Below are 26,128 nucleotides of genomic sequence, written 5' to 3'. Positions count from 1 at the left end.
CAATTTGTACACCAGCCTTGTCTCTTAGAGATGGACACTGAAATGTACAGTTAAGAGGATGACTGGGGTTTCCCTCAGGAGGGTAGAACGGAGGTTAGTGTATGAAACAAGGGTCGTCTACCTGATCATGGAAACTGGATTATCTGTTCCTTGAGATGCACTGTATTTTTCTTTCTACTTTTGCATGTGCTTGAAATTGTATTAGAAATTCCTATATATGTCCAGGCACAGTGGCTCACACCTGTAATCCCAGCACTTTGGGAGGCCAAGGCAGGTGGATCACATGAGGTCAGGAGTTCAAGACCATCCTGGCCAACATGGCGAAACCCCATCTCTACTGAAAATACAAAAATTAGCTGGGCGTGGTGGCGGGCACCTGTAATCCCAGCTACTCGGGAGGCTGAGGCATAAGAATAGCTTGAACCCGGGAGGCGGAGCTTCCAGTGAGCCGAGTTCATACCACTGCACTCCAGCCTGGGCCACAGAGACTCCATCTCAAAAAAAAAAAAAAAAAAGAAAGAAAAGAAATTCCTATATAGCCCAAACTTAAGACTGCCTTACCAGAGCTTAAAGGTATCAACTCTGGCCACACCAGCAGCCTCAGTCACTCTTCTTACATGGATTTTGGTCCAAATTCTACTCCTTTTCTATTTTTCGAGATTTCTAGCTCCTGCGAGGGGCCCAACCCTCGAAGGAGTCCAGCAAATGTATAACTGCCTTGCCTGTGCTGAAAACCCATGGGAAGAGGAACAGAGGAGGCAGGCACCTGGAGGTCGGAGTGGCAGCTGGATTATGAAGGAGGTGTGGTTTGCACGCCTGGCAGTGGTGAGCTTCTTAGGCCTCATTCTTAACCTTGGAGCAAGACTCACCACCCAGCGCCATGCAGCGTTTGCCTCCAGAGGCCTCCGTGGGCAGGGCCTGCCCTGTGAAACTCAGGTCTGCAAGAGGACCTTGAGACCAGGTGCCGTGGGCTGACTGGTTTACAAAGGAAAAGGGGCTATATCCATTCCCAGCAAGAACGCCCTTGTCTCTCCGGAGTAATGTATGTGGGACCAGGCAAGAGGCCAGGAGCGGGGAGGAAACAGTCCCTTCTTGTGAAAATGCAAGCGAGGGGAAAGGAGGTTTCCCTGACAATGTGCTAGAATATTTGTGCAGCCATTTTTTTTTTTTTTTTTTGGTTGAGATAGAGTCTCTCTCTGTCACCCAGGCTGGAGAGCAGTGGCGTGATCTCATCTCACTGCAAGCTCCGCCTCCCAAGTTCACGCCATTCTCCTGACTCAGCCTCCCGAGTAGCTGGGACTACAGGTGCACGCTACCACGCCCGGCTAATTTTGTATTTTAGTAGAGACGGGGTTTCACCGTGTTAGCCAGGATGGTCTTGATCTCCTGACCTCGTGATCCACCCGCCTCGGCCTCCCAAAATGCTGGGATTTCATGCAGCCATTTTTGCACTAGTGAATAAATGGAATTCCTGAACGTCCACCAAGAGATGAATGGATAAATTGTGGTCTATTCTACAACAGTTTTGAAAAGGAGTCAGAGCTTTGTGCACCAACACCAACATGGATAGATAATTTTCAAATATAGTGGTGATCAAAAACGGCAAGTTGCAGAAATGTTCACTCTGTGAAGTTTAATATTACAAAATAATAAACTCAGTGTTGCTTCCAAGTCTATAGGTGTTACATTAAGTAGAAATGCATTCAAGGGGATGATGAACTTTCAGAATAAGGTCAAGTGGGGAGTGTGGGTGGAGGGAAGGGGACCCAGTATCAAGGGGGTTACAGAGCTCCTTGGCGGCACCCTTAGGACTTTCTTTCTTTAAAAATCTGAAGCAAATATGTTACAGGTTTAACATTTAATAGAATTCCTTAGTGGGTATGTGAGCATTTGATACACTCCTTGTTCTCTGTGTATTTGAACTGTTTAATGAAAGGAATGGAAAACAGGAAGAAGTCAAAATGCGTATAGTAGTGATAAGCACAAAAAGGTAGTGCAAATTTCAGAAAAATGACAATAGTAAAAGTGTTGAGAAATTAGAGAAGCTGTAATATTTCAGTGTAATAATTATTTTCATCTTGTCTGGTTGCACTGTTGAAGTTTTGTGCCCGTCACTGCTCCAAGCAGTTGTCTTCCTCCTGCAGCCCCATGAAGTCCCTCGTGAGCGGATGTTTCCTGCGCAGGCCCTGTGGGTGCGGACTCAGGGTCCTGCACCAGGGACCACGGTGAAGACCTGGTCTCTGGTCTGTGGTGCCCATGGTCTAGTGGGTGACAGTTGAATATCTGTTGATTTCAGCCAGTTCGCTATGATCGGTGCAAAGGAAGAGAACAAAATATTTAAAACATATACAAAATGCTGGCAGTAATATCATCCAAGGCTGTCTCTAACAAGTGAGATATAGTGAGAGATTTTGTTTCTTTTTTTTTTTTTTTTTTTTGAGACAGAGTCTTGCTCTGTCGCCCAGGCTGGAGTGCAGTGGCGCAATCTTAGCTCACTGCAACCTCTGCTTCCTGGGTTCACGCCATTCTTCTTAGCCAGGATGGTCTCGATCTCCTGACCTCCTGATCCGCCCGCCTCGGCCTCCCAAAGTGCTGGGATTACAGGCGTGAGCCACTGCGCCCGGCCAGATTTTGTTTCTTTTAAATAGAAGGGGCACAGATGTGAACGTGTTATCTGCAGAAGATGTGGGTGGGGGGGCCACGGCTCCTTTGTGTCCCGCAGACTCATCTCGCAGCCTCCCTCCTGTCTTGCGAAGGCCTCGAGATGAAGAGAGGTGCGGTGACCACAAGCCTGTGCGAGCCTTAGGGTGAAAATGGCTGATGTGTGAAGCCTCCACATGGACAATGTTAGTTGGGAGGCAATTTTTATCATCTTCTGAATTGTGTAACCCTAAAAGACACAAAGCTGTAGCCACAACAGCTTAACGTGATCATCTGTTCAGACTGTTTTAAAATTCTAAGCCACGATATTTTGTTTACCAAAAATTTAGTTTTGTATAGTAAGTAAATCAAGCCTTCTAAAATGATTACCTAACTTCTATCCAGAAAGAGATTTTTGCTGGCATCAAGGGGTTTTGTGTGGTTCTGCTGCTTTTTTAAAATAAGCCTTTTCTGTCAGATTGGTCTTTAAAAATCTGTTAATAGCAGTAGCTTTTTTTTTTTTTGAGACAGAGTCTCGCTCTTGTCCCCCAGGCTGGAGTGCAGTGGCACAATCTCAGCTCACTGTAACCTCCGCCTCCTGGGTTCAAGCGATTCTCCTGCCTCAGCCTCCCAAGTAGCTGGGACTACAGGCACCCGCCACCAAATCCAGCTAATTTTTTGTATTTTTAGTAGAGATGGGGTTTCACTATGTTGGTCAGGCTGGTCGTGAACTCCTGACCTCAGGTGATCCACCCTCCTCAGCCTCCCAAAGTGCTGAAATTACAGACCTGAGCCACCGTACCCAGCTGGTTTTTTTTTTTTTTTTTTTTTTTTAAAGAAAAAATACCTTGTTTGGGGTGGGGTTGGGGGAATGACTTTTAGAAACGTATTTACATAGTTCATAGCTGGAACGATATGTTGAAAATGGAGACCTTTGGAGGCTTGTGCAAGTTATTGAATTCATGAAAAATGTCTCATTTTCCTTTCTTCTTTCCAGAGTTGTTACCTAGTCTCTTCAGGTGGTCGTGGCTACTCCTGTTCTGCCCTCATGAGCCAGTATTTGTCTGCCGAGCCTGCCTTGGTCTCACAGTGAGGGCTCATTCTGGGCAGTGGCTCGGGTGGGTTTGCACACGTGGAACACACCACGTGACCAGAGGGGCCTGAGTCAGGCCTCCTGGAGTAGCTCAGAGAAGCTGTAAAGGTGAGAAGCGAAGGCTTCTCCATGTGTTTCTGGGACGCAGTGAGGTTGGTGTGATTATCTAAGCTTGTCATCTTGTTTGCCATGTCATCTTTTTGTCATGAGGTTTTTCAATAATTATGTAAATAACAAGTAAGTTGTGGAAGTAAAAGGTGTTCTGAGTATTTGCTTTACAACATTTTTAATCTTAAAATGCTTCAGTATTTGTTCTCAAAGAGATTTTAAAGTCTATTCTTAAAAATGTAAAGTGCCAGCCGGGCGCAGTGGCTCACGCCTGTAATCCCAGCATTTTGGGAGGCCGAGGCAGGTGGATCACGAGGTCAGGAGTTTGAGACCAGCCTGACCAACATGGTGAATCCCCGTCTCTACCAAAGATATAAAAATTAGTCAGGCATGGTGGTGAGCGCCTGTAATCCCAGCTACTCAGGAGGCTGAGGCAGGAGAATCACTTGAACCCAGGAGGTGGAGGTTACAGTGAGCGGAGATTGCACCACTGCACTCCAGCCTGGGTGACAGAGCAAGACTCCGTCTCAAAAAAAAAAAAGAAAGTAAAGTGCCAAAATAATTTGGGTTATTTCGGAAGTGTGTACAATGGCGACATTTTGACTTCGGATACTTTTGAGTTGCTGTAGACCTGTCTTCAATGCCTTTCCCCACACAGGCGACATTGACTACAGCACTGTGCTCCTCGGCATGCTGGTGACGCAGGACGTGCAGCTCGGGCTCTTCATGGCCGTCATGCCGACTCTCATACAGGCGGGCGCCAGTGCATCTTCTAGGTAAATGCTTTGTGTACAGTTTGTTTTTCTAGTTTAAAATCACTTATGCATAAAAATACTACTTAATACCTTTTCCAGAGAGATGTTCTGAGCTCAGATGGCTCAGGCTTCCGTGCATAGACCCTGGAGCGACACTGCCTTGCTCACGGCCTGGCTGTTTGTGCTTAACAGCTCCTCACCACGGGCAGGCGACTCATCCTCACTGTTCCTTAGTCCTGTCTTCCATCAAGTAGGGGTAGCAGTAGTGCCCACCGATGGAGTAGTCAGGAGGAATGAATGAGTTCAGATATAAACATGCTTAGAACAATGCCCAGAACATAGTAAGTGATGTGGAGGGAGGGGGGTGTCTGTATGCATGTGTATGTGTGCATAGGGAGGGAGTATCTGTGTGTGTGTGTTTGTGTGTGTGTGTGTGTGTAGGGTATATCTGTGTGCTTACATGGTATGTGTGTGCGTGTATTCATGTATATCTGCATGTATGTGTGGTGTGCCTGTGTGGTGGGGGGCATGTGTCTGCATGTGTGGGGGGTGTGTGTGTGTTCTGTGGTATGTCTGNAAGTGATGTGGAGGGAGGGGGGTGTCTGTATGCATGTGTATGTGTGCATAGGGAGGGAGTATCTGTGTGTGTGTGTTTGTGTGTGTGTGTGTGTGTAGGGTATATCTGTGTGCTTACATGGTATGTGTGTGCGTGTATTCATGTATATCTGCATGTATGTGTGGTGTGCCTGTGTGGTGGGGGGCATGTGTCTGCATGTGTGGGGGGTGTGTGTGTGTTCTGTGGTATGTCTGGGGGGGTATCCACGTGTGTGTATATGGGGTATATCTGTGTGTTTGCATGTGTGTTTGCATGTGTCTGTGTGCATGTGTGTCTGCATGCATGTGTGGTGTGTGTGTGAGATCTGTCATTGTGTGGTTGTCATTGTCACTGTCATCATCATCACCACTTCCCCGGTCCTTCTTTTCATTCTCCCAATATTGTATTGCCAGACGTAAACTGCACCTGCTTGGGTTCGTATGGAGAGAGAAGCCAAATGGGAAGAATTAATTTATCCAGAAAGTTGTAGGTTGTGCCGCATATACAGACGTATTCCAAGAATATCAGCCAGAAAATAGGGACAGTTGCAAAGACCCTTTTGAAACTTCTTTTGGAACCAGATTGAAGTGCTAGGACCCGTCTCATGTGCTTTATTTCTTCCTTTCCAACCTGCATGCTGTTGGGTTTCTTCCTGCTTATTGCACTGGCTGGAATGTCCAGTACTTCATTGGAAAAGATTGTGTGAGAGGACATCTTTGCCTTGCTCTTGACCTCCGGGGGAAGCGTTCAGTCTCTCACCATTAGGTATGATGTTAGCTGTAGGTTTATTGTAGACACTCTTTGTCAAGCTAAGGAAATCCCCATCTATTCCTAGTTTGCTGAGAGTTTCTATGATGAATGCGTGGTGGATTCTGCCAGTTGCTTTTTCTAAACCAATTGATAAGATTATGTGATTTTTCTTTTTTTGCCTTTTTTTTTTGAGATGGAGTCTCGCTCTGTTGCTCAGGCTGGAATAGTGTCATGATCTTGGCTCACTGAAACTTCCACCTCCTGGGTTCAAGCAATTCTCCTGCCTCAGCCTCCCGAGCAGCTGGGACTACAGGCGTGCGCCACCATGCCCAGCTAATTTTCATATTTTTGGTAGAGACGGGGTTTCACCATATTGGCCAGGCTGGTCTTGAACTCCTGATGTTGTGATCTGCTCGCCTTGGCCTCCCAAAGTGGTGGGATTACAGGCATGAGCCACCGCGCCCGGCCTTCTTTTTTAGCTAGGTGACATGATGGATAACATTGATTTTTGAAAGTTGAACCAGCCTTGCATACCTGGGATAATTCCCAGGTGGTCTAGGTATATAATTATTTTTATACATTGCTGCCTTCAATTTGCTAATTTATTGAGGATTTTGGGGTCTAAGTTCATGAGAGAGATTGGTGTGTAGTTTTTTCTCTCTCTCTCTTTTTTTTTTTTATACTCTGGGTTTTGGTAATAAGAGTCATACTAGGTTCACAAAATGTTTTGGGAAGTGTTCCTTTCTTTGTATTTTCTGGAAAACATTGTATAAAATTGATGTCAGTTCTTCTTTAATATTTGGTAGAATTCTGCAGTAAAACCCTTTGGGTCATGAGATTTCCTTTTGGGGAGTTTTCTTACCAATTTATTTTGCTTAATAGTCCCAGTAGATATTCAGAATATCTACTTCATATTGCTGAGTTGTGGTAGCTTAACTTTTTGAGGAATCGTTCCATTCTGTCTCAGTTGTTAGATTTCTATGTGTAGAGTTTTTGTGTCGTATTCCTGTATCCTTCTTTTCACGTCCACAGAGTCTGTAGTGATATCCCCCGTTTCATTGCTTATGTTGATAACTTGCATCTTCTTTGTCTAGGGATTTGGCAATTGTATTAATCTTTCCAAAGAGTTGGTTCCTTGTTTTACTGATTTTCTTTATTTCGTTGTTTTCAGTTTCATTAGTTTTACCCTCACCTTCCTTCCTCCTCGCTTTGGGTTTATTTTACTCTTTTTCTAGGTTCTTATGGTATTAACTTAGATTATTGATTTTATAACTGCGTCATCTATTTCTTCTTATTCTTATATTTTTTTTTTTTTGAGACGGAGTCTCACTCTGTTCGCCCGGCCGGACGCAGCCGGCTGGAGTCGCAACGTGGCCGGATCCTCGGCTCACTGCGCACAGCTCCACCTCCCGGGTTCCGCCACCATTTCCTCCCGCTGCCTCAGGGCCTCCTGAGTAGCTGGGGACTCCGCACAGGCCGCCGGCACTCCGGCCCGGGCTCAAGTTTTTTGGTATTTTTTAGTTAGACGAGCGGGTTTACCGTGTTAGGCCGCGCACGGACTGGTTACGATCTCCTGACCAGTTGTGATCGCCCGCCTCGGCTCCACAAAGTGCTGGGATTACGGGGCTTGATGAGCCACCGCACCTGGCCTAAACTGCTCATCTTTTCTACTGTAAGCATTTAGTGCTATAAATTTCCCTCTCAGCACTGTTTTAGCTGCATCACATATTTTGATATGTTGTATTTTTATTTTCATTTTGTTCAATGAGTTTTAAAATTTTCCTTTGATACTTCTTTGACTCAGGGATTGTTTGGAAGTGTTGTTTAATTTCCAAACATCTGGAGATTTTCCTGATGTCTTTCTGTTACTGATTTGTAGTTTGATTCCACTGTGGCCTGAGAACATTTTGTGTGATTTCAGTTCTTTTACATTTGTTGAGGTTTGTTTTACGGCCAGTGACAACTGTCTGTGGTAAATGCTCCAAAGTCACTTGGGAGGAAAAAAAAGCATATTCTGTTACTGTTGAGTGGAGTTTTATAAATATATGTCAGTTAATTGCACTATTCCGTGTTCTTGCTGTAGCTGTGTCAGCTGTCGAGGGAGATGGTATTGAAGTCCCCCGTTATCGTTGGTTATTTGTCTGTTTCTCCTTTGAGTTCTGTCAGCTTTTGGGGCTCTTTTGTTTGGTACATACACATTTAGGATCATTTTGTCTTCCTGGTGAATTGCTCTTGTTATCATTACGTAATATTTCTTTTTTTGTTGTTTTTCGAGACATAGTCTCGCTCTGTTGCCCAGGCTGGAATGCAGTGGCGTGACCTTGGCTCTCCGCCTCCTGGGTTCTAGTGATTCTCATGCCTCAGCCTCCTGAGTAGCTGGGATTACAGGCATGTGCCACCACACCTGACTAATTTTTGTATTTTTTAGTAAAGACAAGGTTTCGCCATGTTGGCCAGGCTAGTCTTGAACTCCTGGCCTCAAGTGATCTTCCTGCCTCGGCCTCCCAAAGTGCTGGGATTACAGGTGTGAGCCACTGTGCCTGGCCATATTTCTTTTGTTGCTAGTAATTTTCCTTGCCTTGTAATTCACTTTATCTGATATTAATGTAATATTAATTTTTTTTTTGGTCACTGTCTGCAGTGGTGTGTCATTTTCATACTTTTCCTTTCAACCTACTTATGCCCTTGTACTGAAGGGAGTTTCTTGTAGAGAACATATTGTTGGATGATTTTTTTTTAGTCCACTCAGCCAGTCTCTGTATTTTAATTGGTATGTTTAGACCATTTATAGATCAGGTAAATATTGATATGTTGCAACTGAAGTCTGCATTTTATTTGTTTTTTGTCTCTTGTTACTCTTTTTCGTTTACGTCTCTATGGGATGTCTTGCATGTTTTCAGGGATTCCATTTAGACTCATTTATAACGTTTTGAGTGTATTGCTCTGTGTGGTTATTTTGGTGGCTCTGGGTATTACAGTGGACACATGTAACTTATCGCCATTTGCTGGAATCCACATTTTACCACTTCATGTGAAATGTAGAAGCCTTATTTCCACTTAGCTCCCTCCCCCACCCACATATTAAATAGTCATGCACTACATAATGAAGTTTTGGTCAGTGATGGGCCACCTGCACAGCAGTGGTCCGGTGGGATTCTATGGACCTGACCGATTCCCGCTGCCTAGTGACGGTGCGGCCATGGTGATGTCGCAGAGCAGTGTAATGCCCCCGTGCTTGTGGTGATGCTGGCATGAACAAACCTGCTGCACTGCCAATCGTATAAAAGTCTCATACACCCAATTAGGTATGCAATGGAATACGTGATAACGATAATAAATCACTGTGACTGGTTTACGTATTTTCTATACTCTATTTTTTATCATTAACTTAGAGTGTACTCCTTCTACTTATAAAGAAAAAAGTTAACTGTCAAACAGCCTCAGGCAGGTTCTTCAGGAACTGTTCTAGAACAAGCCATTGTCATCATTGGAGACAACAGCTCTGTGCCTGTTATTCCCCTGAAGACCTTGCAGTGGGAAAGATGTGGACGTGGACGACAGCGACACTGATGGTCCTGACCCTGGGTGGGTTTAGGCTAATGTGTGTTTGTGTCTTAGTTTTTAACAAAAAAGTTTAAAAAGTTTAAAAAAATTACAATGGAAAAAAACGTATAGAGTAAGATAAAAAGAAAAATTATTTTTTGTATAGCCGTACAGTGTTTCCGTGTTGTGTCATTACAAGGGTCAAAAAATTTTAAAAGCCTTAAAATTTATAAAGTTAAAAGTTACAGTAAGTTAAGGTTAATGCTGAAGAAAGAAAAATATTTTTAATAAACTCAATGTCATTGGCCAGGTGTGGTGGCTCACACCTGTAATCCTAGCCTTTGGGAGGCCAAGGCAGGAGGACTGCTTGAGCTTAGGAGTTCAAGACCAGCCTGGGCAACATAGAAAGACCTCGTTTCTACCAAAAAAAAAAAAAAAAAAAAGCCAGGTGTGGTGGCGCACACCGGTAGTTCCAGCTGCTCTGGAGGCTAAGGCTGTAGGATTGCTTGAGCCTGGGAGATAAAGTCTGCAGTGAGCTGTGGTCATACCGCTGTGCACCAGCCTGGACAGCAGAGTGAGACGCTGTCTCAGATTAGTGTAGCCGGAGTGGACGGTGTCTGTGGCGTCTGCAGTGGTGCACAGGGTCGAGGCTTTCATATTCACTCACCCTCACTCCCTGACTCAGAGCTTCTAGTCCTGCAAGCGACCTATATGGGTGTGCCATTTTTATCTTTTATGCTATACTTTTAGTGTATATTTTCTGTGTTTAGATATGCAAATACTTCTCATTGTGTTACAGTTGGCTGCAGTCACATGCTGTGCAGGTGTGTGGCCCAGGAGCAGGAGGCTGTGCCAGGTGGCCTGGGTGGATCTGGGTTTGTGTAAGTGCACTCTGGGATGTTTGCACAACCATGAAGTTGCCTCATGGTGCTTCTCAGAATGTGCCCCGTTGTGAAGCGACACATGACTGTATAATTGTTATCTTTTCTCTACTTTTACTGAACACCACATCAGATGGTGGTGTAATTTTTGCTGCAGACATCAAATACGATTTTGAAAACTCAGGAGGAAAAGGACAATCTGTTCGTCTCACACCTAGTTTTGATGTTGTTTTCCTTCTGATGTTCCAAGCTATCTTCTGTAATCATTTCCTCTCTGTGTGGAGAACTTTCTTCGGTCATTCTTTCATAGTTAATCTGCTGGCCACACATTCTCTAAGTTTTTCTTTGTCTGGGAATGGCCTTTGTCCCCGCGTCACTCCAAGGGCATCTCGCGGGATGTGGATTTCCAGGTGGTGTCTCCCCTCATCCCGTGCCTGGGAAGTGCGTGTCCCTGCTCCTGGCTTCTGTGTTCCAGCTGTGAAACCTGCTGCCATTTAGGCTTGTGCTCCTCTTGAAGGAATGAGGGGTTTCTCTCTGGCAGCTTTCAAGGTTTTTTCTCTGTCTTTAGTTTTCAGAAATTGTACTACTGTGCATCCCAGAGCCGACGTCTCTGGGTTTGTTCTGTTTGGATTCACTCGGCTTCTCGTATCTGTGGGTTTATGTCTCTTGGCTAACAAGAAGTTTTCAGCCATTATTTCCTCACACCCTTTTTCAGTCCACTTGCTGTCTCCTTCTGCAATTGCAGAAACTTAGAAATCTACTCTTTTGTTAGGGGCCTGTGGGTCCCTGAGGCCTTGCCCGTCCTCGGTCTGTTTCTCTCTGTTCAGGCAGATGAATTCTGTCTTCAGCGTCACCGATTCTGCCCTCTCTCATCTCCACTCTGCCACTTAGCCCATCCCCAGAGATTTTTATTATGACTGTATTGTTTTAGTTGTATAATTTCCACTTGCTTCTTTTATGTAGCCTTTATTTCTTTGCTGAGGTTTTCTATTTTTTATTTGTTTACAGAAAGTGTTTGTGGCTTTTTGAAGCGTTTTAATCATGGCTGCTTTAGCACTCTCGTCAGATAACTCCAGCGTCCATTTGTCTTGATGTGAAGTCTGGTGCTTGTCTTTTCTCCTTCAAGTTGTGATTTTCCCGATTCTTAATATGATGAGCGACTTTTCGTTGTATCCTGGATGGTTCGTGTGTTTATTAGGAGGCTTTAAACCAGCGGCTCCCCTGTGGAGGGTGGTGTGAGGCCTGGCCAGGGGGTTCTGCTTCCTGCCGGGCCCCCAGCCCCACCCCTGCCCGAATGGCTGACAAGGGCTTCCTCATGGCAGACGGTGGGGTGGAAAAATTTTTTAGTATTTGTCTTTTGCCAGATCTTACGTTAAGTCTTCCCTGCTGTCGGTAGCTCAGCCAGGCAGGCAGGAAAGTAGAAGGAATGAACGGCTTTTTACCTGTGTTTTCCAGAGGTTCAGCCCAGGCTAGAGCCCCAGCTTGGCTGTGCTCTGGCCGTGCAAGCCTTGGCAGCTTTCTGTAAATTGCGGAGGACGTGGGAACAATGCCTGCCTGGTGGACCATGGGAAGATTGAAAGAGAAAACCAGGCAGGGCACTCAGTGCAGCTGCTGGTGGAAGCAGTGGTTAAAGTTCACTCGCTAAGAGGGTCCTTATGATTGCCATTTTCCTTTGATCCAGATGTCTTTAAATATCGGAAAAATAACACTTTTAGTTCCAACCCCCAAATCGGAATCAGTTCTTATTCCTTCTGGCTACAATCTTCAACATAAGTGAAGGATAATTTGGACAACAGAAAGAAGAGTTGTCATGCTGGCGGGAGATGACTTGACTTCTATTTAAGAGGTCTGAGCATTTTTCATGCACAATTATTCTTAACGGAGGGCGGACTCTCCATACTAAACAGGCAGAGCCCTGGCAGAGACTGCAGGGCACTTATAAAACTCAAATACCATGTTGATCTCACTGCCACTTTCTTTCCAGTTACACACAGGTCTAAAAATCAGAAAACTTTTAAAGGTTTTTATTGTCATTTTTCCAATTCAAAAAATTAATGCAATACAGGTATTGATCCCACTGAAATTGTTCTAATTCATGTTTACAAAGAGTTAATGACTTGGAAAAGTACTCTGTTATACTGTTAAACTTAAGAAACAGAATTAGGCCAGGCGCGGTAGCTCACGCCTGTAATCCCAGCACTTTGGGAGGCCAAGGGGGCGCGGATCATGAGGTCAAGAGATTGAGATCACCCTGACTAACACGGTGAAACCCCATCTCTACTAAAAATACAAAAAATTAGCCGGGCGTGGTGGCACGTGTCTATTCCCTGCTACTCAGGAGGCTGAGGCAGGAGAATCACTTGAACCCAGGAGGCAGAGGTTGCAGTGAGCTGAGATCACGCCACTGCACTCCAGGCTGGGCGATAGAGCAAGACTCCATTTCAAAAAAAAAAAAGAAAAGAAACAGAATCAGAATTACAGACCACAGTCCTCATGATGCTAACACAGAGCTCCCGTCTGACCCAGCTGTTCACTTCTCGGTATTTATCCACAAGAAAGAAAAACACACATCCACATAAAGACTGGTCCACGGTGGTGATGGGGGTACAACAGTGTGAATCCACGTGATGCCACAGAGTTACACACTCAGAAATGGTTAACTTGGTACATTTTATGGTATGAGAATTTCACCACAATGAAAAAGTTGTACATGAATATTCAAGCAGCATTATTCGTATAGTTAAAAAGTATTAAGAACTCAAATGTCAATTAGATAACAGGTGGATATACAAAACATAAACTATATCCAAGCAAAGGAATATTATTCAGCCATAATATAGAATGAACATTTGTAGGGTCCAGCCCCACAGGGTCAGTGGGTTTTTCTCTCCGTGTGCAGAGACGAGAGATTGTAGAAATAAAGACACAAGACAAAGAGATAAAAGAGAAGACAGCTGGGCCCAGGGGCCCACTACCACCAAGACACGGAGACCGGTAGTGGCCCCGAATGCCTGGCTGCGCTGTTATTTATTGGATACAAAGCAAAAGGGGCAGGGTAAAGAGTGTGAGCCATCTCCAGTGATTGACAAGGTCACGTGAGTCACATGTCCATTGGACAAGGGGCCCTTTCCTGTTTGGCCGCCGAGGTGGAGAGACAGAGAGAGAGAGAGAGGACACAGTCTACGCCATTATTTCTTCATATCAGAGGTTTTTAGTACTTTCACTAATTTTGCTACTGCTATCTAGAAGGCAGAGCCAGGTGTACAGGATGGAACATGAAGGCAGACCAGGAGTGTGACCACTGAAGCACAGCATCTCAGGGAGACGGTCAGGCCTCAGAGAAATGCGGGCGGGCCTGACACCCACGAGAGGTGGAGGAGCAGAGTCTTCTCTGAGGTCCTCCAGGGAAAGGGAAACTCCCTTTCCCAGTCTGCTGAGTAGACGGTGTTTTTCCTTGACACTGACGCTACCTCTAGACCACGGTCCACTTGGCAATGGGCGTCTTCCCAGACGCTGGCATTACTGCTAGACCAGGGAGCCCTCTGGTGGCCCTGCCCGGGCATAACAGAAGGCTCACACTCCTGTCTTCTGGTCACTTCTCACTATGTCCCCTCAGCTCCTATCTCTGTATGGCCTGGTTTTTCCTAGGTTATGATTTTGTAGAATGAGGATTATTATAATATTGGAATAAAGAGTAATTGCTACAAACTAATGATTAATGATATTCATATATAATTGTATCTATGATCTATATCTAGTAGAACTATTCTTACTTTATATGTTTTATTGCACTGGAACAGCTCGTGCCCTCCGTCTCTCGCCTCGGCATCGGGGTGGCTTGCCGCCCAGAAACATCGCTTCATCCTGTAGCACAGGTGAACCTTGAAAACACGATGCTTGTGAAAGAACTGGACAAAAAGGCCACACTCTGTGATTCCATTCATACCAACGTCCAAACTAGGCCAGTCCGTACAGAGAGAATGAATTACTGGTTGCCAGAGGCTGGGGAGGTGGGGGGAGACGGGGAGCGAGTGCTAATGGGTACAGTGTTTCTTTTTGGGGTGATGAAAGTATTCTAACATGGATTGTGGTAATAGTTGTGTAACTTTGTGAATATGCTGGAAACCATTGAATTGAATACTTTTAAATGGGTAAGTTGTATGGTAAGTGAATTATATATAATAACTGTTAAAAATATATATGATATTGGCTGGGCGCGGTGGCTCACGCCTGTAATCCCAGCACTTTGGGAGGCTGAGACAGGTGGATCACGAGGTCAGGAGATCGAGGCCATCCTGGCTAACATGGTGAAAGCCTGTCTCTACTAAAAACACAAAAAAATATAGCCTTGCGTGGTGGCGGGCGCCTGTTGTCCCAGCTACTCGGGAGGCTGAGGCAGGAGAATGGCGTGAACCCGGGAGGTGGAGCTTGCAGTGAGCTGAGATCGGGCCACTGCACTCCAGAGCCTGGGTGACAGAGCAAGGCTCCATCTCAAAAAAAATATATATATATATTTTATATTATTTTAATTAGACATAGAAGAACATGAATAGACTAGAAATATATATATATATTTATTTATGTAAAACAAGATGTTAATGATTTTCGTACTAGTAGACTAGTAGATTTGTAAGTTTTTTCTACTATATATACTTTTCTGTAATTTGGGAAAACCTCCCTTTCAATTTCAATAACCAGGGAAAATTTATATTTAAAATATCAAAGAAAGAAAATTAGTTGCAATGTAATAAACTCTGCTTTCTTATTAAGCTTTATTCAGAATTAACCTCGATCATTCCTAGAGGAAAGAGCTCTTTCCCTCATAATATTTCACAGGTAATTCGACTTGAGTAAAGTAGGAAACACCCACCCTCACACCAAAGAAGGGTGATGGCACTGGCCACCCATCAGACTGGGCACCATTAGAAGCTGGGTGGTGCCCAGGTTGGGAAGCGGGGAGCCTTGGGTGTCATTGTTGGGATGGGAATTGGAGCAACCTCCTGGCAGCCCACCAGACAGCACCTCTCACAGTGGGAGGTGCCTGGCTCCCTTAGTGAGCACCCACTGCCACCATCAATAGACCCACAGGCCCCTCGGCCACCGCAGTGCACAAGAACCAGGATGGCCGTGGAGTCCGTGTGAGAACCGGGACAGCCCTTGCATCTGGCTGAGCAAATTCTGGTGCACCCCGCGAGGGAGCCCTTCCTCACCTGTCAGCGGATCAGACGTGCTGATGGGAAGCTTGTCCAAACACGCTGAGAGGAGGCAGCCAGAACAGTCATGGACACAGTGCGCCCCATACGTGCAGATCAAGAGCAGCACACACGTGTGGACCTGCAGGTGGCATGGCGGCGAGCCGGAATCCTGAGAAACTTGTGACGGTGATCGTCTTTCAAAGAGGTCAGAGTTGAGTGCACTGTGGCTTCTGATTGGCATCTTTCTGAGTCCTCATCACTGTGCATTTCATGGACACTGTGGGAGTCTTCGGGAAATTCCACCTAAATCCAAACCCTGGGGATGGTGGCTGTGGAGAGCTTGTGTAGCTGTTAGGGGCTTGGCCCTGGGGCCAGATACTGGGGTCGTCACCAGCTCTGCTCTGGGCATGTGGCCTGGAGCAGATCACCTGGTCTCTGCCCCTGTTCTCATCTGTGACGTAGCAGTGGGGGTCAGACAGTTCTCAGCGGGCTGCCGTAACAGGTGGCACACAGTGCTCTAGGGGCCCAGGATGCAAGGGTGAGCTCAGCAGAGGACATTCCCCATGTGGGGAGCTGCTCTTGTGTTTCGGAGAGAGAATGAATGAATGATGAACAAATGAGTGGTAGACAAGATGTCCGCAGCAGGGAACCGCCCTGCAAATGATTCAGACGGGGCAGTGAGCTGGTGAGCAGCAGTGAGCTCCAGACTGGCACAGGCTCTGCCTTGGAGACGGGGCTGGAATTTGAGGAATGCAGCTGAGCCTGTGGAGAGAAGAGTCTAGGGTAGGGACCTCCCAGGCAGCGGGCTCTGCGGCTTGTGTGGGTGGGCTGCTCGGTGGCCTGGGGCATTGGAAGGGCATGGCAGGGCAGAGAAGCCTGGGTTCCATCCCAGCGTCCGGGAGCTGATGGAGGATCCCGATGAGTTGTCTGGGCCTCTGTGTGAGAGCAGATGGGTCAGGAGGAGGCCACTGGAGCTGCCGGGGAAGGGGTGGCGGTCCAGACAGGGACCACGGGGCTGGGCCCAGGGCCAGATGTGGGCCCAGCAGTGTGGCGAAGCTGTCAGGAGTGCAGCAGGCCTGGCCTTCTTGGCTGTGAGTCTGTCTCCGTTCCTGCCAGGGCTGCAGAAAGGGGCCTCCTTCTGAGTCGCAGACGTGGGCCCTGCAGTGGGCTCTGAAGGACTCTGCCTCCCTCCTCCTGAAGTCGCAGACGTGGGCCCTGCAGCGAGCTCTGAAGGACTCTGCCTCCTTCCTTCCGAGTCACAGACGTGGGCCCTGCAGCGGGCTCTGAAGGACGCTGCCTCACATTTACTTCTGTGGCTGCTGTTGATCCCTTCATTCCATCCCTCTGCTTCAAGCCCAGCTCTGCTCTGATTCCCCCAAGGAATCGTGGCAGTTTGAGATTTGCGTTTTCGGCATTTCTGCTTTAAGCCAGGCTGCAGAGGTTGATACCCTTGGGAATTATAGGTTTCTTCCACCGAGGAAACTTTCACCAGAATTGTGGCCTGAGTGGTGGAAGGCTACGGTTAAATACAGGTATATTTGTAAAGACCTCAGATAGTGGAAGTCCGTTGGCTGAGATGGTGACCTATTCTGACATCCGGGTAGTATATTATAAACAGAACATAGCAAAGAATTACTTTCTACAGACACAGACTTCAGTGGCTGTATCAGGAGTGCCTTGATGATGGTCGCTAGAGTTCGTCCATCAGGAGACTGCGGTGGGGCACGGAGAGCAACCACTGCCTGACAGAGACTTTCACGTGCGGCTGAGGCCTGACGAGGAATTTATCATCAGGCATCAGCTGAGATAGGAACGCCGTCAGTCGAGAATTTTCACATCCTAGAATACGTATTCACCCCAAAGTATTGACTGCAAACCAATCCAGCTTCTACATTTGGCTCAACATAACTTAATTTCTGAGATGAGTATGATTCATAGGGTGTTTTCGTATTTGAAAATAAAGGTGTGTGATTCAGGTAATTTATTCTGTAGCATGTTAAAGAAAAAAGTGAAAGGTTATTTCATTGAGTTTTAGAGAGCTTTGTTTTGGAAGTGAAATCACATGTCGTTTCTTTTTTCTTTCCTAGCATTGTCATGGAAGTTCTGCGAATCCTGGTTTTGATTGGTCAGATTCTTTTTTCGCTAGCGGCGGTTTTTCTTTTATGTCTTGTTATAAAGAAGTATCTCATTGGACCCTATTATCGGAAGCTGCACGTGGAAAGCAAGGGGAACAAAGAAATCCTGATCTTGGGAGTATCTGCCTTTATCTTCTTAATGTTAACGGTAATTCTCAAACTATGTGTTATTTATGTAATCTGATATTAATCTCTCTCACTGAAATCTTGTGATCCATTCTTTACCTTTTCATTTTAATAATGGTTAAAATATTTGAAACATTTTCTAGTATTTTTTATTTTACACACACTTTCTTATACTACCCATCAATACGTAATACAATGAGCTAAACCCGTTCAACTGGCTTGACTCATACTCTTAAGCACTTTGCTAAAATACTGTTTGTGAGTATTACATTAAAACAAATCTGTGGGCCGGGTGTAGTGACTCACACCTGTAATCCTAGCATTTGGGGAAGCCGAGGCAGGAGAATCGCTTGAGCTCAGAAGTTGAACAGCCAGGACAACATAGTGAGAACCTCTCCTCTACAAAAAATAGAAAAATTAGGCCGGGTGCGGTGGCTCAAGCCTGTAATCCCAGCACTTTGGGAGGCCGAGACGGGCGGATCACGAGGTCGGGAGATCGAGACCATCCTGGCTAACACGGTGAAACCCCGTCTCTACTAAAAAATACAAAAAACTAGCCGGGCATGGTGGCGGGCGCCTGTAGTCCCAGCTACTCGGGAGGCTGAGGCAGGAGAATGGCGTAAACCTGGGAGGCGGAGCTTGCAGTGAGCTGAGATCCGGCCACTGCACTCCAGCCTGGGCGACAGAGTGAGACTCCGCCTCAAAAAAAAAAAAAAAAAAAATTAGCCGGGCATGGTTGCGCTCACTTATAGTACCAGCTGCTGGAGAGACTGAGCTGGGAGGATGGCTTGGGCCCAGGAGGTTAAGGCTGCAGGGAGCTGTGATTGCACCACTGCCCTCCAGCCTGGGTGACAGCAAGACCCCATATCAAAACAAAAAAACTGTGATCATAAAAAGCGCCATAAACACTAACATCAAACCATGCTACTCGGTCTTAAATTTTCAAATAGCTTTGCACCTGAAATACAAAATTAAGTTTGGAAAAGCAGTTTTTAACTCTGTGTTGCTCACATGCTAATTAACTGTATGACTTATGCCATGTGAAAGGTTAAATAAATAAAGTTCATTTTGGAAAGTGGGCTTCTCCTTACTGAGATGACAGTCTTTACATGAGAGTGGCAGGAAATGCCCCTGGACCCCCATAGAGAGCCTCAGTAGTCCTGACAGTGCGCCTGGGCACCGTCACCGTTCAGCCCAGCAGGTGCACTTCCTGCTGTTTATCCCACAGAAACGAAGCCGTGTTCACACAGTAGTAGCCTGTACACAGGTGTTCATAGCAGCTTTATTCATATTAGCCATAAACAGTCCAAAGGTACTTCAGTGGGTAAATAAATGTTCAACAAACTGAGCTATGTCCACACCACAGAACGCCACTCAGCAGTAAAACCACCAGCACACACCTCCTGAGAACTGTGCAGAGTGGGCTGTATACTGTATACTGTGTGGTTCTTTTTATGTCACATTTATGAGGTGAGAAGATGACGAAATTGAGGAAGGGCTCGTGGTTCCCAGGAATTGAGGAATGGTGGTCTGGGGAGGGGCTGGGGATGGCATTCGCTGTCTTCGCTGTATCCGTATCAGCACCTGAGTGGGGTCTTGTGCTGTGATTTGGCAAGATGTTACCATTGGGGAAACTAAAGGGTAATGAGGACTTTGTCTTATTTCTTTTTTTTTTTTTTTTGAGACGGAGTCTCGCTCTGTCGCCCAGGCTGGAGTGCAGTGGCCGGATCTCAGCTCACTGCAAGCTCCGCCTCCCGGGTTTACGCCATTCTCCTGCCTCAGCCTCCGGAGTAGCTGGGACTACAGGCGCCCGCCACCTCGCCTGGCTAGTTTTTTGTATTTTAGTAGAGATGGGGTTTCACCATGTTAGCCAGGATGGTCTCGATCTCCTGACCTCGTGATCCGCCCGTCTCGGCCTCCCAAAGTGCTGGGATTACAGGCTTGAGCCACCGCGCCCGGCCTGTATTAGTTCTTAAAACTGCAGGTTAGTATATAATTATCTCAAAATAAAAAGTTTCCGGCCGGGCACAGTGGCTCACTCCTATAATCTCAGCACTTTGGGAGGCCGAGGCAGGCAGATCACAAGGTCAGGAGTTTTAAGACCAGCCTGGCCAACATGGTGAAACCCCGTCTCTACTAAAAATAGAAAAATTAGCTGGGCATGGTGGCGGGCGCCTGTAATCCCAGCTACTCAGGAGGCTGAGGCAGGAGAATTGCTTGAACCCAGGAGGCAGAGGTTGCAGTGAACTGAGATCGCACCACTGCACTCCAGCCTGGGCAACAGAGCAACAAGACTCCGTCTCGGGGAAAAAAAAAAAAAAACTTTCCACCGGGCGCAGTAGCTCACGCCTGTAATCTCAGCACTTTGGGGGGCCAAGGTGGGTAGATCTTCTGAGGTCAGGAGTTCGAGATCAGCTTGGCCAACATGGTGAAACCACGTCTGTACTAAGAATACAAAAATTACCTGGGCGTGGTGGCACACGCCTGCAGTCCCAGATACTTGGGAGGCTGAGGCAAGAGAATCACGTGAACCCGGGAGGCAGAGGCAGAGGTGATAGAGCAAGACTCTGTCTCAAAAAAAAAAGTTTCCATTTAAAAAAAGTAAATTAACAAAAATTGTTTCTTATATATAATTTAATTGCCTGCTACTATTTTGTAAACTTGGGAGAAAATTATGATTTGCTTCTGGTTGTAGTGATTTTAACTATTTCAAGAGTGTGACTTATTTAAGTTTTTACATTGCTTTATCCATTCCAGAGTATTTTTCTCTTTGAAAATAAATCCCAGTGAAATTGTCTTATCTAGACAACTTCGGTGTTGCCCTCCCAGTGGCTTCTTCCATTATAGTGACTCTCTCCCTGGCTCTCGGGTTTTCTCGCTCACTGGGCAGCACTCACCTTGCACCTGCTGCCAGTCGCTTGGGGTGCTGGGCCTTCTGCGCATCTGCACCAGATGCCACATTGGATTCTTTCCACTGTTCAGTCTTAGGATTCGTTTCCATTTAGAGCTGACATGAATAGAGCCGCTGTCCATTCTCATGTTTTTGGAAGGTGCTTACTGCTGATGAGCCTCGTACGGTACCTGTGGAGGTGGGTTGCAGGGATCACAGTAAACAGGAGCTCAGCCTTAGTCACAACGTGGGTTTCCCCACAGTCGCCATGCCAATGCCAGCCTGTCTTGCCACGTGCCCTGAGCATGCCGTGCCCCACAGCCTCCCTGCACTTGCTCCGGGTGTGGAGCTTCTCAGGGCTCTGACAGGGGCTCCGACAGGAGCTCCAGTGTCCACTTCCTGATGGCTGGTCTCTCGAGCCCTTCCGGAGGCTCAGCCCATCCTGCTGCTGTGCCGTGAGTGCGCCGTGCCCCACAGCCTCCCTGCACTTGCTCTGCGTCTGGAGCATCTCAGGGCTCTGACAGGGGCTCCAGCGTCCACTTCCCAGTGACCAGTCCCTCGAGCCCTTTCAGAAGCTCAGTGGCATCTGGGTGTCGTCCTGGTGGTGTTCCTATTAAAGCCTCCAGGACGTTCTTCCGTAGGGTGAGGATTTTCTTCTCGTTTGTAGGAATTATTTTTTTATATGTCGGCAGATTTTTTTGTCCTTTTTAAAAATTTACTGAGATGAAATTCACGTAAAATTTGCCATTTTAATCATTTGAAAGTCAGTATTCAAAATGCTTTGCCACCATCACCATTATCCAATTATATCCACCTCCCCAAAGGAGTCCCATAGCTCTCAGTTCTCCACCCACCTCGTGGCCACGGAGCCACTTCCCGGCCCTGAGGGCCACTGCTTCCGGCCATGTCACATGGGGCCTCCGTGCCTGGCTTCCATTTAGCGTCACGCCCTCCAGGCCTGGCTGCGTCACTGTGCGCACCAGCACTTCACCCCTTTTTATGGCTGAAAATCATTCCATGCCAGCATGTCAGATATGTGTTTGCAAATGTTTCGCAGTTTGTGACTTGCCTTTTCACTTTCTTAATGGTGTCTTTTGATGAACAGAAGTTCTTAATTTCAGTGTCATCCAGTTATGAATTGTTTTCTTCGTGGCTGTCTTCTGTGTCTTTGTGAAAGATCCGCCCGCCCCTGGGTTGTGAAGATGCGCTTTACTATTGTCAGTGAGTGTTCTGTTGTGCTTTTCTCATTAGCTCTACAGTCCACCCAGAGGTGAGCTTCCGTTGTGTTGGAAGTGAGGGAGTGGATGAGGATTCCTTCATTCGCGTGCGTTTCTGAATGCCATGCGTTGAAAAGACCTCTTGCTCCCCTTCTATGGCGTCACTCTGTCAAAAACCAAGTAGCCGTGTTTGTGCGTGCGTGTGCATGTGTGTGTGCTTTGTGCATGACGTGTACCTGTGTGCATGCATGTATGTGCTTTGTGGTGTGTACATGTATGCTTTGTGGTGTGTGTACGTGGTCTGCGTGTGTGTGCTTTGTGGCATGTGTACGCATGTGGTATGCTTTATGTGATTGTGTATGTGTGCATGCATGCATGTGCCTTATGTGTGGCATGTATACATGTGTTATGCGTTTGTGTATGCATGCATGTGTGTACTTTGGTGTGGCATGTGTACGTGCATGAGTGTGTACTTTATGTGGCATGTGGTGTATGTGTGCGTGCATACATGTGTGCTTTGTGTGGTGTGCGGGTGGTGTTCATGCATGTGGTATGTGTTCATATGTGTCTGCTTTGTATGTGGTGTGTGTGGTGTGTGTACCTGTGGTATGTGTGCATCTGTGTGTGTGTGCACATGCCTCTCTGACTCTGTCCACCTGCCCTCAGCTGCACCGTAGCTTGATCTCTGTGTTGGGCCCAGCTTTGTTCTGTGCTAGGGTCGTCTTGGCTCTGTTCGTACTCTTTCCAAATTCCACTCGAGTGTTTAGATTCAACCGGTCAGTTTCACACACACACAAGTCTCTTGGCGTTCCCGTGCGTCTGTCGGCCAGGTGAGGGAACATCCGCCGCTCTGCCGTGCTGAGCCCGTGGTGCTGTTATCTCAGTCTTTCGTCTTTCGTGGGTCTGTGTCTTGCAGTGCCAGGTGCGGGTCTTTTGGGTTGAATCCTCAGGATGTGATGTTTTTGTTGCCGTTAAAAATCATAGTTCTTTACAAGTTTCTTTTCTTTTCGTCTAATGCTGCTATCGCCTACAATTTTACTTTCTCAAGATAAAAATCATCTTTCAGGTTGGCCGGTGTCAGCCGTGCCTCATCCACAAGGCTGCTGGAAGCCTGCGTTTCGCAGACCTGCCATGAGGCTCCTGCGTCGTGGCTGTCCAGCCAGCACTCTGCCGTGGCCACGAATCTGGGTTATCAGATCAGCTGCCGCAGACACGTCGATGCTTCTCTCTGGCTTCGTGCCCTCCCGGGGCTGTTGCTTGTCGCCCTGTCGCTTTCTCTCTGCTTTGAGGCTAGTAGTGGGAATGCGTTTCTAACACTACCACCAGGCTATTCTGATTCAAGGTAAAGAAAACGTATCACAAATATTTAAAACAATTGAAAAATACTCTCATTCAAAAATTTCAATGCAATCTGTATGGATATTTGTTTCAAATATTTTTAAATAATTTTTTTCTCCCAGGAAGGTTAATTCAACTAATAGCAGCCTCTACATGTCAACCTCTGAGACCCAGCAGAGGCCCCAGGACCACGCTCCATTTGCGCAGCTTCTGTGTTTTGTTGTGGTGGCTCTGCTGGGGTCTCAGGGTGTCCTTGGGATGGGGGTGACCCTGGTGCACTGTGGGGTCTCGTGTAAAGCTCAGTCCTGCCTCTCTTAGGTCACGGAGCTGCTGGACGTCTCCATGGAGCTGGGCTGTTTCCTGGCCGGAGCGCTGGTCTCCTCTCAGGGCCCCATGGTCACTGAGGAGATCGCCGCCTCCATTGAACCCATCCGTGACTTCCTGGCCATTGTTTTCTTCGCCTCAATAGGTAATCTTCCTTCTTTACATCATAATTGTGTGGGTTAAACACATGCAGAGTGGTTCTGTGATGTGTTTATGTGCATATATATTTATTTTATATAGCAAAAATGGTTATCTTAAAAATTAAGTGTATTCAGCATATTTCAGTTTGGATTGCTAGTAGCCAGAAACTATTTTCTGCTTTATACAGTGCAGAGAAATCTTATTTTATTTATACTGTTTCTTCTGTCCTACTTTTCTTTTAGGCTCAGGGTGCCTGTGTAAGTTCGTGACACGTGTAATGAGTGTAGCAGGGCTTTGGTGTGCAGATGGTTTTGTCACCCAGGTAATGAGCATAGGACCCTCGGTAGTTTTTTAATCCTCACCCTCCTCCTCCCAGCCTCCACCTCGCATAGGCTCCAGTGTCTCTTGCCTTCGTCTTTGTGTCCACAGGTACTCGGTGTTGAGCTCCCACTTTTAAGTGAGAACATGTAGTATCTGATGTTCTGTTCTTGGGTTAATTCACACGGAGAATAGCCTCCAGCTGCATCCGTGTTGCTGCAAAGGATGTGATTTCCTTCTGCTATGGTTATGTAACATTCCCTGACGTGTCTGTGCCGCGTTTTCTTCATCTGGTCCACTGTTGATGGACAGTGGGATCCTTGGAATTCACGGTCTGGGCCGATTCCATGTCTTTGCTGTTGTGAGAGGCGTGGGGATGAACATGTGAGTACATGTGTCTTGATGGCAGAAGGATGTATATTCCTTTGGGTGCAGACCCAGCAGTGGGATTGCTGGGTCCAATGGTAATTTTGTTTTCAGTTATTTGAGAAATCTCCAGACTGGTTTCCATTGCAGCTAATTTATAGTCCTACCAATGGTTGTCTAAGTGTTGCCATTTCTCGACAACCTCGCCAGCATCTGTTGCCTTTTGACTTTTTGGAATCACCATTCTGACTGGTGTGAGATGGTATCTCATTGTGGTTTTGATTTGTGTCTCTCTAGTGACCAGTGATGTTGAGCATTGTTTCCATATACGTGTTGGGTTGGCCGTGTGAATGTCTTTCGAAAGGGTCTGTTCCTGTCCTTCCTCGTTTCCTAATGGGGTTGTTTGCTTTTTGCTTGCAGATTTGTTTAAGTTCCTGCCAGATTATAGATACAAGACCTTTGTCAGATCCATAGTTTGGAAGTATTTTCTCCCATTCATAGGTTGTCTGCCCTGCTGAGCGTTTCTTTGCTGGGCAGAAGCTCCTTAGTTTAGTTGATCTCACTTGTCAGTTTTTGTTTTTGTTGCGATGGCTTTTGCAGTCTTCTTCATGAAACCTTTGCCAAGGCCGATGTTCAGAGGTTTTCTTACAGGGATTTTATAGTGTTCGGCTTTACATTTAAGTTTTTATTACACCTTGACTTGATTTTGTATGTGGTGTTAGGAGGGCGTCTGGTTTCCATGTTCTGGTGTGGCTGGCCAGCGATCCCAGCGCTGTTTATTGAATGGGGAGTCCTTTCCTGGTGCTTGTTATCATAGGCTTTATGGAAGAGCCGATGGCTGTGGGTGTGTGGCCTTATTTCTGGGTGCTCTGCCTGTCCTGATGGCCTGTGTGTTTCTCTGCCAGTGCTGTGCTGTTCTGGTTGCTGTAGTCTGTGCTAGAGTTTGGAGTCAGGTGGCCTCTGCTGCCTCCAGCTTTGTTCCTTTTGCTTGGAGTTGCTTTGGCTACTCGGGCTCTTTATTCTGCAAGAGGAAGATCGTTGCCATGCACACGATTGCTGGTCACCGCCGTGCTTTATTGCTGCCGAGATGTGTGCTGTCGGTGGGCATCGAAAGCAGCCAGATCACCTTCAGGGGAGAATGCGTGTTCTCATTCCCCCTCATCAGGGGCACTGGTGCCCACACAGGGCAAGTCGTGGGAGCTCAGGGTCAGCCATGGAAACTAACATGTCAGTGGCAAATTTGGAGGAAATACTAATTTTGACACAAAAAATTTAAATTGAGCATACTGAGATGGGCCCTTTGTTGGGGTCTGTGGAACACCCTAGAGTAGTGACTTGAAAGGGATGGAATCACAAAGGGTCTGGCATCGGGACACGTCCCTGGCAGCTCTCCACTCGGCACGGGGTCTGAGATGCCCTGTGCTTTACAGGGGCCACAGACTCAGCACAACCTCAACAAAACTGAAAATTCAAAAGCTGATTCTGAATTTTATGTGGAAATTCAAAGGCCATAAATAGCCGAGGCAGTCCTGAAAGCAGCACAGAGTTGGGAGGCTTGGGGCCCTTGTCGCAGGTGAAATAGGACCATTCAGCAGGGGCTCCGTGACCTCCTGACCCTAGTGCACCCTTATGAGCCACTGTGTCCCGGGAGAGCCTCTCCACTGCAGTTTGATCCCCTGGCTCTGCACCTCCCCGCCCTCCCTCTGTCCATGG

At 46.7% G+C, this 26,128-nt stretch overlaps 1 protein-coding gene across 1 annotated transcript in view; it reads left to right on the top strand.

The window, feature by feature from the left end:
- SLC9D1 (solute carrier family 9 member D1) overlaps positions 1–26,128 on the top strand; it is a 65,704-nt gene that overhangs the window by 28,959 nt on the left and 10,617 nt on the right. The window contains 3 exon segments of the mRNA XM_017861812.1: positions 4,500–4,617; positions 17,648–17,843; positions 23,585–23,735. Coding sequence (XP_017717301.1) covers positions 4,500–4,617; positions 17,648–17,843; positions 23,585–23,735 — 465 coding nt within the window.

The sequence above is a fragment of the Rhinopithecus bieti genome, unplaced genomic scaffold (genome assembly GCF_001698545.2).
Source record: "Rhinopithecus bieti isolate Rb0 unplaced genomic scaffold, ASM169854v2 scaffold_62034, whole genome shotgun sequence".
NCBI lineage: Eukaryota > Metazoa > Chordata > Mammalia > Primates > Cercopithecidae > Rhinopithecus > Rhinopithecus bieti.
Note: the sequence above shows the minus strand (reverse complement) of the source record. Positions and strands in the feature narration are given on the sequence as shown.